General features: G+C 34.9%; 1 protein-coding gene across 2 annotated transcripts in view; it reads left to right on the top strand.

Annotated features, from left to right (window-relative positions):
* Positions 1-16,000, top strand: part of Stx7 (syntaxin 7) — a 32,374-nt gene extending 16,374 nt beyond the window's left edge. The window contains exons 3-10 of one of the 2 annotated variants that reach the window (XM_013026876.1): positions 5,660-5,729; positions 8,575-8,668; positions 9,355-9,492; positions 10,774-10,826; positions 11,444-11,540; positions 12,913-12,985; positions 14,462-14,544; positions 14,837-16,000. In XM_013026876.1, coding sequence (XP_012882330.1) covers positions 5,660-5,729; positions 8,575-8,668; positions 9,355-9,492; positions 10,774-10,826; positions 11,444-11,540; positions 12,913-12,985; positions 14,462-14,544; positions 14,837-14,929 — 701 coding nt within the window. In that variant the 3' untranslated portion in view covers positions 14,930-16,000. The other variant, XM_013026877.1, reaches the window with a different exon arrangement.
* Positions 16,001-16,221: the final 221 nt, after the last annotated feature.

Below are 16,221 nucleotides of genomic sequence, written 5' to 3'. Positions count from 1 at the left end.
TGCTAGGAAAAGCTATGGTGAATAATGCTAGGATAAACATAGTTGTGTTGGTAGCTTTAGTGTGGTCTTGTTTATAAACATTTGGGTAAATGCCCAGAAGTGGAATTGCTGGGTCATAGGGGAGCTCTATGTGGAGTCTTTTGAGGAGCCTCCATACTGCTTTCCAAAGTGATTGAACAAGTTTATACTCCCACCAACAATGTAGTAGGGCTCCCTTTGGCCATATCCCTTCTAGCATTTGTTGTTATTAGAGTTCTTGATTATAGCCATTCTAACTGCATTTCTTTTATGGCTAGAGAAGTTGAGCATTTCTTCATGTGTCTATTGGCCAGTCTTATTTCTTCAGAGAAAACTCTTGAAATCTGTAGTCCATTTGTTAATGGGGCAGTTGTTTCTTTGAGGATTTGTTTTTGGAAGGTTTAATTTTTTGAGTTCTAAGTATATTTTAGATATGAGACCCTTGTCTGTTGTATAGCTAGTAAAGATCTTCTCCAGTCCATGGGCTTTCTATTGATCTTGCTAGCTATGTCCTTTACCATGCAGAAGCTCTGCAGTTTCATGTAATTCCGTTTGTCCAACCTTTCTCTGATTGAAATAACTGTTTTATTCTGGTACTACCATTACTATCTCTACAATTCTCATAACATATTGTGGAATAAGTTATTTTTATCCTCAAGCATGAGGCTATTAAGATACAGTAAGAATATTCTTATTGTTCATTTCTAACTTTCCGAAGAAAACCGTAAGCTTCCTACTTCTTTTTTTTTTTTAATCAAGCTCTTACTGTAGCCAGTACAAAACGTTTCTACACTGTTCTCCAAGTTCCTGACTGAAATAAGTAGGTTCACTGTGTGTGACGGTTGAAGCAGTTATAGCTTGGAGAGATTAGGTTAAGTTGCTCCAAATCAGCATACAGGAAAGGAAATCAAGCTGATTCTTAAGATGGCTTGATAGTTGGTTTCAAACTGTTCTTCCTCTATGAGGAGTGTGAGACTGAGCTAGAATTAAAAAAATTACTATTACAGTATTTCTGAGATTGTTGCAATGACTTGGTTATTTTGTGTTGAGTAGAGGTGTTTTCTGCTAAACAGACAGGTAGGTTGGCTATTTAAGGATGCTGTGTCAGGGCCAGTCTGCAGCCCAGAACACTCACTGTCATCTAGGACATGCTTCAGATATCTGCAGTCCTAGATCCCAACAGACCTGCAGTTTTATCATCACCTCTCCCCACAAAAAGGAACACCACCTCCCACACCCCCTCCCCACAAAAGAAAAACCCAAATCTGTCCTAGACGGAATTGTTTCTTAAGATTTCCACTAGATGGCAGTAAACTCCCACAGAGCAAGTTGGCTCTTCAATGCTGACCATGAGGAACCAAGAGACTTGAACTAGTATTACCTTTTTGTTATGAAAAACGAAGTGTATTCTTTAAACCTGCCTTCCTGGAAGTAATTATGCAAAGAATAAAAAGTTGTGGATAATGCAAAATAATTTTGTTCTTCTAGACTACATTTTGCTCCCTTAATCTTTACCTATTCTATAACTGTTTCTTAAAGAAGTTGCTTTAGGCTAAAGAATCTCATTTGAAAATTATGTCTTAATTTCCATGTTTTATAGTTTTTTTCACAATTGAATTTTTATTCTAATTGAAATGAAATATGACTATCTATAAACTCCCAACCCCTAAGAGTAGATTTTAAAAAAAAGACCAGATGGGAGAAACTGTAAGGATTCTCACTTTTTTTCCAAGTCACCGTCCTGCTTTCCAGCTGCCTAGGAACCTCTTGTCTTTGGCTAAGCTTGTTTTTCCTCAAGCAGTTTTTATAGGTCAGCTGGGTTGTGTCAAATCCTATGAGCCACTTTTCTAACTTTCTTATTTTCCAAAAGAAAAATTGCTGAATCCCAAACTAGAGAGAAACAAAATAATAGGATAGTAATGCACTAAATATTTTAGAAAGATGTTTATTGAATATAATGCACAATAACTATCATTTTGTTTAGAAAGTGAGCAACAGATGAAAATAACATACTCAAGATAGCATCCATGATGTACTGATAATATGTTTTTTTGTCATCACAGCCCTATGTTGAGACTTAATAACTTAACAACTGCTTAATATACCAATAGCAGGCTGAGTTGAGCTTATAGATACAAGGTTTAATAGTTTTTGATAATTCAGGGCAAGGATCAGCCAGTCAGCATTTCCCATAAAGGAGAAAACAATAAATATTTTGAAGACCATATTTGTTTCACTTTGTTGTTTTTGGCTTACCAACCCCCCCACCGCCCAGCTTGGAGAGCTATATAAAACCAAGCTATAGCTTCCTCAGGCCATCATTTGCTGACCCAGGTGTTGGAGGTTAATGCCTGTCAGAACTAAAACTTGCCTGTTCAACAGCCAGTTCAGATGTATGTCTTGATCATTTTCAGCTGGACAAGAAATAGCCTCGCTACCTCTAATGGTCTGCGAAGCATACTTTGAGCACTGTTGGAAGCATCTCAGCTCAACTCCTTTCAGTTACTTCTTTCAGCTAGACACATTTAGGGTTTTTTTTTTCTTCACTCTGACAGCTGTCATTCTGAAATAATGTTTTAAAAAGGCTTACTTTCAGTTCTTTAGCACTGAAATAGTCTTGAAAAACTGGGAAATCAATATTCTAATTCCATCTCTTCTAGTAAATAGCTGCAGCTTCTTGGATAAATCATTTGTTTGCCTTTCAGTTTCTTAGTTTGTAAAACATAATTGAAAGGATGTTTGCTAATACCTTTCCAAATTTCATTTGGTAGTTTCAGATTTCTGGTTCCATAGAGCCTTTATACTACCAAATGATGCCTTTCCTTTATCCTCAATGTTCTAAGCAAAAGAACATTGTCAAATTAATGCTCATGTCCAAAAATTTCCCCCATGTCTGGTACATAATGGATATCCAATAAGTCTTCAACCAATGAATGAAGAATAGCAGTATACTTTGTGTTTTCATAACTCATCTCTTACTTTATATATGCCTTATTCTTTAGAAACGTATTACTTCTTACATATATTTTGATCTTTCCAGTGCTGTTTTACAGTTCTGTCATTAAAATATTCATTGCAATTATTGACTTTGAACAACATGATAAATTGTGGAAATAGAAAAATTAGTAAACCTAGTCCTAGGTCTTACTTTTAGGGTTTACTTTCTAGTTGTAGACACTGACAGATAGTCTGGCCAAGAATGATACCAAATCAGAAATTTACACTTATTTGTTTGCTTGTGTGAGAAAGGATCCCACAATTTATCTCAGGATGACCTGGGACTCAGTACCTAGCCCAGGCTGGCATTGAACTCTTGACCCTCTTGACTTGCCTCCTTAGTACTTCTCCACCAAACTTAACTGGTTGTTTATTTTTGGTTGCTGTTGCTATAAATTGGCTCATGGCAGTGATAGTATTCATCTCAATCTGAATAAAGGGAAATCAATATCAGTGAACCTATATGTGGCATTTATTCCTGTAACTATTGCTAGTGAAGCCTAACTATTTCTAATTACTAATTAAAGTTGATTAAGTGTGTGAAAATTAAATGCTAGTAAGAATGTGATGGAAAATAAAAGAAAATAAAAATATAAAAAGCAAATTAGAAATCTGAATCAGTTAGATTTTTTTTGGGGGGGGGTCCGGTCATAGGGACTGAACTCTGGGCCTGGGCGCTGTCCCTCAGCTCTTCAGCTCAAGGCTAGCGCTCTACCACTTGAGCCACAGTGCCACTTCCGGCTTTTTTCTTTTTGCTTATGTGGTGCTGAGGAATCGAACCCAGGGCCTCATGCATGCAAGGCAAGCACTCTACCACTGAGCCACCTTCCCAGCCCTAGAAATTTGATAATAAAATTTTTTTACAAATATTAGAAACATTAGAATCCTCTAGAGTTAGGAGAAATTTCTATGCCTATTAAAAAGTCCTCCAGCAGGACAGTGTAAAGTATCCATATTAAAACCCAAAATCTGTAGGCCTGTATACAACAGTTTAATTTAGATCTTTTGAGGTTGAGAGAGAAATATGTAACTAATTATAAACAACCACAGACACAAATAGCTTACAAAACCTCTCCATTTCAAAAGGAAAGTTGATCACTACCAATACCGCACAAAAAAGAGAAAAGCTAGAACTAATTCTTTGGAAACTAGATGATTGATAGTAGTTGCTATTCTTTACAATTCAGTATTCATATTTTTCAGCTTTTTCTTCTAAGGTTTTTCAGTGGGTAATCTGCAGTAAGCAAGTTGAACTATATTTTGAAATACTTTTATCATTATCTTGATCTCATAAATAAATAAGGCTACTTTTAAAAAGCATTTAAGGCATATTTTAAAACCCCACTTTAAAAGGAATTGTTTTTCTCTAGAAATGGTTGGAAATGTAAAAGTTCTTTGAGATGGATTTTCTGCTTTTTTTCTATTTGACATTTTATGTATGTATTCATGTACATGAAACTATGACATATTTCTTTTTAATTAAAATGGCCATAGACTTATGCATTAATGAGCTTAACATGAATTTGGAATTATGAGTATTCATCTTGAATTTTCTGAATATTAAAAACCTGCAGAAAGATAAATTGTCCTGTGATGAACCCCTTTGCCTGAATTCAGCTATACTGACATTAAACTTTTGTGCATGTGTATACACACATACTTCTTCAAACTTCTTTTCATTGTTTCCACTAATTTTTTATACTTTTTCTTGATTTAGAATCCAGCAAAAATAATCATGCACTTTAATGGGCTGGGGGTTGCGGGGTTAGCACTTGCTGGGTTGGGGGCTGTGGGGTTAGCACTTGCTGGGTTGGGGGCTGTGGGGTTAGCACTTGCTGGGTTGGGGGCTGCGGGGTTAGCACTTGCTGGGTTGGGGGCTGAGGGGTTAGCACTTGGTGCTTTCATTCTTTAATTTAGCCCTTGCCTTTGTGATCTTGCTTTGCTTTGCTTTCCTGTTTGCTCTTTGTTTTCCTCTTTGTTTTTATGATACTGAAATTTTACGTCCAAGCTAGTTTTCTTGTAGATTATCTCACCGACTAGATTGGTTTGGTTCCTTCCTTATAATAGGATTCATTTTAGACATTTTGCCAAGAAAAAGACATGACTTCCTCATTCACATCAGGAAGGTTTTGATGTCCATTTGTCTCTCTGTTAGTGCTAAATTTGTTCATATGTTTTAACCAACAGCTTTATCTATAGTGTTATTCCCTAGTGTCATCTGTTTCTAATGCTTTGTGGTTGTCTGAATGTCCTTTGATTTTAGCATCTTCTATTTCTCTTAACTGAAGTAGTTTTTTTTGTTTTGTTTTGTACGTTTTTTTTTGGAAATAGTTTTTAGATAGATTATAGATTGTGTAGATCCTGCAGATTTATTTGCTGTCCTGATAGAATAGGGAAAATAATATTTTTGGATCATAAGTGCAGTTTTACATGTGTTAACACAATCAATTTTCTTTGAAAAATAAATCCATTTTGTTATTAACTGGATTTAAATGAAACTTTTTTCTTGTTATCTCTGTGTTGTCTATTGTTATCTCTGCTTTTCTGTCATTTAAAACTGTCTAATTACCCTCACTTCTTTGGACTTAATGATTTCTGTAGCCCTAACATTTTTAACAATTATATATTAATTTTCCATTAACAGCTGTAGAAATACAAAGGTCCCTGAACCAACTTGGAACACCTCAAGATTCACCTGAATTGAGGCAACAGCTGTAAGTATCTGAACAACAAAAAATAAGAAAGAAACCTATTGCTATGATTATGTTGCCTTTTAAGAGGGCATTTATTAGCAAAAACAATGGAAAGGTAATAAGGTTATTTCTTAAGGTTATTGTAACTAGGTTTTATGTAATTTTTGCAGTAGGTAAGTAGGTATTTTTCTTTATTGTAAAGATCTGAGTAACTCTATTGAAGCTAATCATCTTCAGTTAGCATTTTTTATACATTTTAAAAAGTTTTTTTAAACAGCTTTTGAAAAATGAAGACTCTAACCTCTATTTATATAATTTACTGCCAGACCTTTTTTCTTGATTTGGATCTAGTACATTTCCATTTATGTGAGCTATACTACCAAAAGTTTATACTCATGTGCTTAAATTCCAAAAAGCTTTACCTTCTTTTTTTTTTAAGGGGGTTATAATAATGACATTGTATGTAACATGTTTGAGAAAATTACTCTGCTGAAAATCATGATAGTATTTTGTGGTATCTTACTGATTTTGCAGTGTTTTTGCAAATCTTCTCTAAAACTGCAAAATTGGAGTGAGATAGATCAAAAGAATTATTTTCAGTTTGCTTTTAAGAAAAACATGACTGTTGGGAGTTTGATGATTTGCACATTATTTAGAACCTCACTTTTAAAAGTTTGGTGCTATAGTAGCTACACATCTCCAAACAACATTAGCTATAGAAGGAAATTGCAAAGATGAAGAAATTATAAGTAGTAGCGATTCATTGTTTTACTTTTTGAAGTGGATAGTTGTCAGGATTATAAAAATGCCCCCTCACCCTAATAATTTATTAGACTAAAGTAAAATGAAATAGAAATGTATAATTTATATTTACAGTATTTTGGTAGTCAGGAAATTCTGGTTATGTGAACTTGATCATTAAGGTCTGTTTTAGAACTTCATCTATACTGTTACTTCCAAAGATTTACAAAAGCATATCAAGAATATGTTAATTAAGTAGAGATATAAATTGGTTGCAATTCTTTAATTTGTTCAACACAAATATCTGTACTTAAGTGTGTTACAGTATTTCTTTGTTATGGCCAGTCCATGTTTAAAATATGAAATAGTATATATGAGAGGCACCGATGTGTAATTCATGAACCATCTATTTAATACAAGATTACTTAGTGTCAAGTTTTTTCAGTCAATTTTTTTTAACTTCATAAGATCGCCAGAGAAAGGCAAGTATGGATATAATTAACTTTTTTTTTCATTGTTTCTTCTTGTTTTTGTGCCAGTTCTTGGGCTTGAACTCAGGGCTTGGTCACAGTCCTTGACTTTCTTTGCCGAAGCCTAGTGCTCTACCACTTGAGCCACATACCACATCTCTACTTCCAGCTTTATTTTTGGTGGTTCACTGGAGATAAGAGCCTAATCGACTGTCCTGCCTAGGCTGGCTTTAGATCTTGATCCTCAAATCCTAGCTTTCTGAGTAGCTAGGATTATAAGGTTCCCAGCACAATTTACTTTTTTTTAGTTGTATTTACGTCTCTTTACAAGGATAAGCTATTTTTTCCCATAGTAAGCTTAAATAATAGTAACTTTGGAGACAGGCAGAGTGGTTTATGCCTGTAATCTCTGTACTTGGGAGGCTGAAGCAGAAGGATCATTGAGTTCAAGGCCAACCTGTGCTACATACTAAGACCTTGTCTCATAAAATAGATAATAATAAATAATAAGCATTTATAATGTTATATAATGGGACATAATATACTATAGAGTATATAATATACTATATTATTATGTATAATTATATGCAATATATAATTTGTTGTATACTATGTTAATTGAATAATTATTGCTGTCAAATAATACTGTTATTTATGATAATTCAGTAATAATTTATTATTGCATGTATATGAATATCACCTTTCTCCTGTTTTTTTCTTACATATCTGTGGAATATAAATGTCCACAGAGAAACAGAGACCAGATGTCCCTAAAACATTGGTAGATCTTTACTTGTTCAAGTGACCTCCCAAAACAGGGATACAGATAAAAGGCTCCTGCACTTCCCATATCTCAAACAGAAAAGACCAGACAGGCCCACAGTCTCTAAGTTAAATTCTTTCTGGCTTGAGTCATCTGCAGTTCTAAATGGCTGCCGATCTTTATTTCTGTGGCTTGGTTATCCTAGATCATTGAAGAGCTTTCTATATCATTTTATACTTAGTGTTTATCAAGAAATAAGATCGGAAGATTTCAATTTGATAGAAGAAATTTAGGACCAGTTTATAAAAGTACAGGTACTTTTATAATGGACAGCTTCAAACTACAAATACTTTCATTAAAAAGTTTGTTTGGTGGTGCTGGTGGTAGGGGTGATACTTGGATTTGAAGTCAGACTGCATGCTTGCTTGATAGGCACTTTGCCACTTGGATCATATCTTCAGCCCATTCTATTCTGGTAATTTTTGAGATGGTATCTCCCTCAGCTAGCCTGAACCTGCGTTCTATATAGTGGGGACCAGTCTACGATGAGAGGCGTATACCACCATACCAGCTTTTTCTGTTGGAATGGGGTCTAGCCACAATTTTTTCAACCTGTCCAGGCTTGCATGCAACCAGGATCCTCCCACTCAACTTCCCACAAAGTTGCTTTTGGTCAAATGGGTTTTGCAAGCTTCTTGCTTGAGTTGGCCTTGAACCACAATGCTCTTGATTGCCATTTCCTGAATAGCTACGATTATGGGTGGAGAGCTACAATGCTCAGTTTAAAAAGTGAGTTTTCTAGAACTATTCATCAGAATTGAATCAAAGTGGCAGAGTTGTAGTTTAAGAAAACATTAGTTCTTTGGCTGTAATGCATGTTTTTTCACTTTAGGCAACAGAAGCAGCAGTATACTAACCAGCTTGCCAAAGACACAGATAAGTACATTAAAGAGTTTGGATCTCTGCCCACCACCCCCAGTGAACAGGTATTAAGCTTTAAGACACATAGTTGATATATTGGATGTGAAAGAAATTAAATGCATTGTAGGATCTTTGAACTGTGAAGCTAGAAAGGAAATTAGGGGATTAAAAAAATTGTATTTGAGATTAGTTCCCAGAACATAAAACTATATTTAGTTACTCAAGTAATCTCTAGTGTTCCAATAAAGCGAATGTTATTTTCATGTAGTTACCCTGACCCATAATTAACAGAGTGCTGAGAAAATGCTTCCTGAGTAATTACTTCCAACCTTGCAGGGCTGATTCCATCCAGCATGCAGATACATTCAGTGTGCCTTAGGGTATACATTTATCTCCTTGCTTACTTAATGGAAGCTACTACTTAGATAAGAGTCTATGGTTTTATTTGCTTAAATAAAAGAACTACTTTAAAATGACCTCAAAATCATGACCTGTTTCTTTTAGCAGCTTTGAAAGTGTACAGTGATAAATTCCGCAAGATGAACCTTTTGCCTCAAGATAAATATGCACAGTACTTACAGTATTTGAACATACTGTCAGAATGTTACTTAGACTCAATCAGTAAGTTTCTGTAATTGAGAGTGAGTGAGAAACCAGGATTAAAATACCAGCTAGTGATAAAACAACTATTGCCAAGCGTATTGCACTTCACAGCTTGATTCTAGTAGGCCTTTTTCTTCCTTTCCTCCAGCGTCAGAGGAAAATACAGAAGGATCGCTTAGTGGCTGAATTTACAACGTCACTGACAAACTTTCAGAAAGTTCAGAGGCAAGCTGCTGAGAGAGAAAAAGAATTCGTTGCTCGAGTGAGAGCCAGTTCTAGAGTATCTGTAAGTACTTTAAACAGGAACCCATAGAAGTCTACATTGGGATGATTGTGTGTGTGTGTGTGTGTGTGTGTGTGTGCGTGCGTGCATGCATACGTGTAGGCACTAGTACTTGAGTTCAGGGCTTCATTTTCTTACTCAGCTTTTTCAGTCACAACTAAGCTATATATCCAGTCTGACATTTTGTTGGTTAGTTGATGTCAGTCTCACAGACTTTTCTTTCTTGGCTGGCTTTGAACCATGATCCTCTCTGTCTTAACCTCCTGAGTAGCTATGAGTATAGGCAGGAGCCACCAGTGACTAGCTGTTGGAATCATTTTTTTTTAGGTCATAGAGATCTGTGAATATCTTGGACTTCCAAGATACTCGAACTAAGTACTTATTACCTGGTTATTCTGCTCAAATTTTTAAAAAGGATGATGGTTATATATTACTGTAGTTACCTGGGTCCATGACTAGAGCAGATCACAGATTACATAAAAACTTGAAACCTATATTATCAAGAAAGACTATAAAGTAGGGTGCCGGTGGCTCCCGCCTGTAATCCTAGTACCCAGGAAGCTGAGATCTGAGGATTGAGGTTCAAAGCCAGCCTGGGTAGAAAAGTCTGTGAGACTCTTTATCTCCAGTAAACCACCAGAAAACCAAAAGTGGTGCTGTGGTTCAAGTGGTAGAGCACTTGCCTTGAGCTGAAGAGCTCAGGGATAGCACACAGGCCCAGAGTTCAAGCCCCATGACCGACAGAAAAAAAAAAGAATATAGAGTTGGTACTGAGGCTTTATATATGTATGCAGGTGAGAGCAGACAGCCCACTCCCATTATATGAAAATGAAGATGAACCAAATGAATAGCTTGTGGGAATATTGAGAATGAACATGAGCCTTGAGGAAATAAGTGAAAGGAGGGTTTCAAGTGGAACTTTAATTAATCTAATTTTAGATTCTCTTTGAGACTATCAGACATTGTTCCTTATTCTTTCATATTGAGATTTTACTGCTATTATGTTTTAGCCAAATAATACTTACTATTTGGCCCTTAGCAACATTTAATGAACTCCTTCTTTGTCAGCTTAGGATGTAATTCCTTGAAACAGTTAAACTTGAAAATTAGAACAGGGACACATACACACATGTACACTTTGTCAAACATGCACATACACATACATATACATATATGTGTATATATATATTAATATTTAGATGATTTTAAGAGAAAATATAAATATTTTTACTGTTCCTGTTTTATTTGCTCCTTCTCAATCCATCTTGTTACTAAATTATTCAGGGCAGTTTTTCTGAAGACGTTTCAAAAGAAAAGAATCTCGTATCTTGGGAAAGGTAAGAAATGCAAAACATTTTAAAGATCAAATATAACTTTTCTGATTTTTACCATTATAGTCCCTGGAGTAAAATTAAAGCATTCCATATATTGCAGCATTAATATCCTGGGAATTCTTTTAAATAACTATATAAAATAGTTTTTATGAAGTAGAAACATAAATTACCTATATAAATATGTACTGACTTAATTTTTTTTTGTCAGTGGTGGGGCTTGAACTCTGGGCCTGGGCACTGTCCTTCAACTCTTCAGCTCAAGGCTAGTGCTCTACCACTTGAGCCACAGCGCCACTTCAGCTTTTTCTTTTTATGTAGTGCTGAGGAATGGAACCCATGGCCTCATGTATGCAAGGCAAGCACTCTTCCACAGAGCCACCTTCCCAGACCCCTGACTTAATTTTTCATATTGGTTGTTCTCTTAAATTAGTCTTAAGTAAGTCTAATCCCATGCATGATAAAATAATGAAGAGAATGAAAACTGAATAAAATTTGGGCAATATATGCATTATATACTTAGCACTTTTTAAGATAAGCAGTACCCATTGGAAGACCAAATATCTAGTTAATGGCTATGTCTTAAATAGGAAATAAGTCCTTGATTCTGTATTTTTTATTAGCCCGGCACAACCTCAGGTACAGGTACAGGATGAAGAAATCACAGAGGATGACCTGCGCCTTATCCATGAGAGAGAGTCTTCTATCAGGCAACTTGAAGTAAGCCTCCCTTGTAGACTCAGGCTGCTGCCTTGCCTTTAGTGAGTCTGCTTACAGTGTATAGAAGGGGAAGGGGTTGGAGAAAGAAACTAGCTTTTCATTCTGTAGCACTTCTAGTGTATAAGTTGAATTCTAGGATAACAGAGCATACTTCCCCTTATCCCAAATGTCTTTTTAATTCTGTTGTCATCTACAAGTCACCTTAGGACCAGGCTAGAGATTTTGGTCTGTCAAGGGAAATTGAATGACATCCTGTGACACATCATAACATCTTATCTATATAATTAAGCCCTTTTAAGTGACTTTACAAATTTTATTTCTGTTTTGTATATGTTTGATATCAGAGAGGCCTAAGGATTTATTAAGTCTGATTTCCTGTGGAATCCTTCTAGTTCCTAGAAGGTGGACCACTAATTGCTAACAATGGCTATAATCTTTTGAGGGTCTTTTATAAGCCAGGCATGTTGTGATTCATTCTTTATATTAATTACTTCAGTTAGTTTACATAAAAGCTGTGTTAAATAGTTAACCTAATTACTTTATAGAGGAGGAAAATAATACGTGTGAATACGTAAACTTCACAGCTAATAGAAATAAAACATTTAAACTTCGCTTGTTAGTTGGACAAAATAAGTCATTTATTGAATGAAATTTATGACATTATAAAGTCAAATCCATTTATTATTTATCTGGTACTGAAATTCATAACTTTATTAATCAATTATAAAATTTATTGATGTAGGACTTAAAATTTTAGCTAGTATTTTATTTTTAAATTATCAAATATATACATTTTTACATAGAAATATGCCATAAGAATGTTCTAGTGGTATGAATAACCAATGTTGTTTAGTAAATGCCTAGTATATTCCAAGTTCTTGTAACAACTGGGTTAGGTGAATTACCTTATCTCATTAATCTTCTTCTAGTTCTTTAAAGCATAAAGTTACTGATAGATTTCTCTTTCAATATAAGCCTCTAGAACTATAAATTTCCCTCTGAAAACTATTTTTAGAGTGTCTTATTTTTAAAAAATGAATATTTTTACTATTCTAAACAGACATTGCTTGTGATAACCTAACTGTCAAATTGCATAAAATAAATTGAGTGATCCATGTCCCTTCTCTATTATAGATCTTTTGTTTGCATCCTACCTCAGTTAGTATTTTAAATGCCACAAATTTGTTTTTGAGTCTTAGTGTCTGTTGTTAGGATTGTTTATAGTGAAATAGTTTCCTGTTACTTCTAAGTTTTGCATTAGAACCCTAAAGTGCGAGATTTTTTGTTGTTGTTATATGCCTTTTTAAAAATTGCTTTCTCATTCTCGGGACTGAATTTTTGTTAATCAATAAGTATGTGCCTTTTTTCTTAGGCTGATATTATGGACATTAATGAAATATTTAAAGACTTAGGAATGATGATTCATGAACAAGGAGATGTGATTGGTGAGTCTTAAGGATTTACATTGCATAGGGTGGGAGGAAGTTACATGCAGCAGCTTAGTTAGGCAACGTAATTTTTTTGTTGGTTTGTTAGCTTTTTACTCTATGTTGTGTGGTCTGGGATTAAAAGCATAGTGTTTACAGCCAGCCTCATCACCCTAGGCAGTTTCTAAAACCCCAGTTGCAAGCCTGCTGGTTAACTCGAGCAGCTTCATGTATTTCAGAGTCCCCAATTTAATCAAGGCCTACTGCTGCTCAGATGTTAGAAAGCATCATCACTCCAGCTCACGCCCAGGGCCTTGGGTTTCCCTCTCACCATAGTTCAATTCTCATCCCTTGAGGACTTTGAGTGAAACTTGTATTTGCGCTTTCATATTCTATCTTGTCTTTTAGGTATAGGGAATAGATAGCTATTTGCCTGATCACTCCAATAGTTTTTTTTGTTTTTGGTAGATGAACAGATTTTTCTTATGCTAGAAAATTTTCCAAAGAATTCTTTTAAAAAATCCATCTAAGTTTAAATGTTAGTTTTCAGTTAAGGTCTAATTGTCAGCACTGATCAGGATCCATATTATTATTATTATTATTTTGCCATTTGGAGATATAGTGGACAGATTTTTCCCTGGTGGTGATCAGAATCTTTGGTTGTGGAAAGGAGAGGGTTTGTTTGATCTTCTCTGTTTGCACATTAGTCTTGATAAGAAGAAGCTGTGGAATTACAGATTTGTGCTGAGCTGGTGGACCTGGAGTTGCTTTGCAATGGAGATGACCAGAGTTCTCCCTTATACGTGCATATTGTTTGGATTACTCTAGAAATGTAATAACTAGGATGGCTAGGATTCTTAGCAGAGGATCACAACAGCTCAACAGCTAGATGCATATGACCATATAAAATGATGCTTATTGAAATGAACTCCAACAAATGGAAACAAGAGCTTTTTCTAGTATACTGTTTGCAGTTATTTCTTTCTCCCTCCATCCTCTGTTTGGTTTATTCCTTCTTGTCACTGTTTTTGATTTCTGTACCCTTTTAACTTGTATATAAGTTTATCTGATTTGGGGGAGAGAAGGGAATCACTGAAATGATGGGACAAAGGGTGAACCAATGCAACAATGATACTGGATACTGTGTTGGAAATGAACTTTATAACTTGTGGAAGGCAGGAAGCGGGGCGAGGGGGTGCTGGGGAGGGATGGGAAATGGGAGAAAATGAGAGAGGGGTTAACACTGTTCAAAAAGAAATGTACTCATTGCCTTACTTAATGTAACTATACCCATACTGTATATCACCTTTACAATAACATTTTTTAAAGAAGAAGTGGTATAAGGAAGAATTTTACCCAGCTGTAAACTTTGTGATTCGTTGTACTTTGAGTAATGAACATATACAATAACTTTGAATGAAATTTGTGACTTATTACTAGAACCTCAGTTAATATTTAGCAGTTTTATACATATGAGTGTGTTTTATTTTAAAGATAGCATAGAAGCTAATGTAGAAAATGCAGAGGTACACGTTCAACAGGCAAATCAACAGCTGTCAAGAGCAGCAGATTATCAGGTAATGTTAGCTCTAATAAATTTTTTATAACCTATAAAGTTAACATAAAGTATGGGGGGTATTAAGGTAGCCATATATGTTAATTTTGAAACCCCACAGAAGAGAAGTCAGAAACATACTAGCCACTTTAATATTGGTGTTAGAGAATTTCATAAAGCAAAAAAGTAACTAGAAATTTGATGTCAATAAGTTCCAGTTTATGTCAGTCTAGAAATGCACCAAATTATTTTCATTTCTATAGAGATACTTCACTGAACCTGTGAACGTGTTTTTTTTGTTTTTGCATTTGCAGCGCAAATCCAGAAAAACCTTGTGCATCATCGTGCTTATCCTTGTCATTGGAGTTGTGATTATCGGTGCCATCGTATGGGGATTGAAAAGCTAAAACTGTTGCACTACATTCTTTAAGTTATGTAGGAGACCCCTGCAATCATGTTTTTATTATTACTGTATTAAAGCTGTTGCTTAATTGATGGTTCCCATACTTCGTTATTTTTATTGGTGGGGTTCCTTTGGAGAAAATATGGTATTTTCTAATACTGAGAGTTTTTTAAATATCATTGCTGGCATAACTTCCATGCTTTTTGATTCAATAACTGATAGTGTTTTGCCCAACTGTACATAACTTTCATTTATAATTTATTTCTCCTGTTTGACTTAGTTTTTGAAATTAGTAAATGAAAAACTGTATGTGTTCTGTATCTCTGTCACTGCTTAACATGCAACCAGATTTTTGTGTTACTTTAATTCAAATTCTCAGATTAAAATTTTATTTGGCCAGCAGAGAAAATATTCTCAATAACTTAAAAGCTAACATGTCTGTTTATATATTTCCTGTGGTTCATAATAGCCTATGTTGTTTAACTTTTACTGTTGAATTTCTTTGAATAAAATCAATGTATCATTTACTAGTATATCTCCTGTACCTGTAAAGCATTTGCTGTAGATTGCCTAGATTACACGTGGTCTATTTAAAGTCTGATGTTTACTAGGGATGATGAAGTCATTTGGATGTTGGATTCTAAAGATCCCAACCAGTTTTTTCACTGATATTAAAAATACATTATTTACTTTCCTTTATGTTCTGTAGAATAATGATTATACAACATATCTTCGGATGTGACTTACTTATAGGAAATAGCTTTCCCACAATTATACTTTTTCAGCCTAACACTTAAAATTTAGTGTTTATACTGAGTACCATTTTGTACCATCCTTCATTAGGAAATGAATGTTTACCAGTTAATTCACTTGCCTTTTTAAGTCAATATTGTTTGAATGCATGAAAAAAAGGATGATCTTAGTTTATCATTTGAATTTTATAATGTTCTTATAGCAGTTTGATATTGAAGGCAGTGTTTCATGTGGTGAACTTTGAGACTTTCAGTGGGAATAAATGAAATATTAACTATTAAATTGTATGTTTGAAACCAAAATAAAGATGATTTAAAAGATGTATGGGCAGATCTGTTTCTTGAGGACTCTGATTCTAGAGGGCAGATCAAAGTTCCTCTCACTGAGCACTGGAGTCACAGCGCCATCCTCTGGCCAGATAGACTGCATCTTTTTAGATCACTGGTGTACTCAAACTTTATTATGGGGACTGCCTGGATGCTAAACAAAGATTATTTTCCTTCAGTTGATTTTGCAGAGTCTGTAGACTCCTTGAAGCAATAT

The sequence above is a fragment of the Dipodomys ordii genome, unplaced genomic scaffold (assembly GCF_000151885.1).
Source record: "Dipodomys ordii isolate 6190 unplaced genomic scaffold, Dord_2.0 Scaffold97, whole genome shotgun sequence".
Classification (NCBI taxonomy): domain Eukaryota; kingdom Metazoa; phylum Chordata; class Mammalia; order Rodentia; family Heteromyidae; genus Dipodomys; species Dipodomys ordii.
Note: the sequence above shows the minus strand (reverse complement) of the source record. Positions and strands in the feature narration are given on the sequence as shown.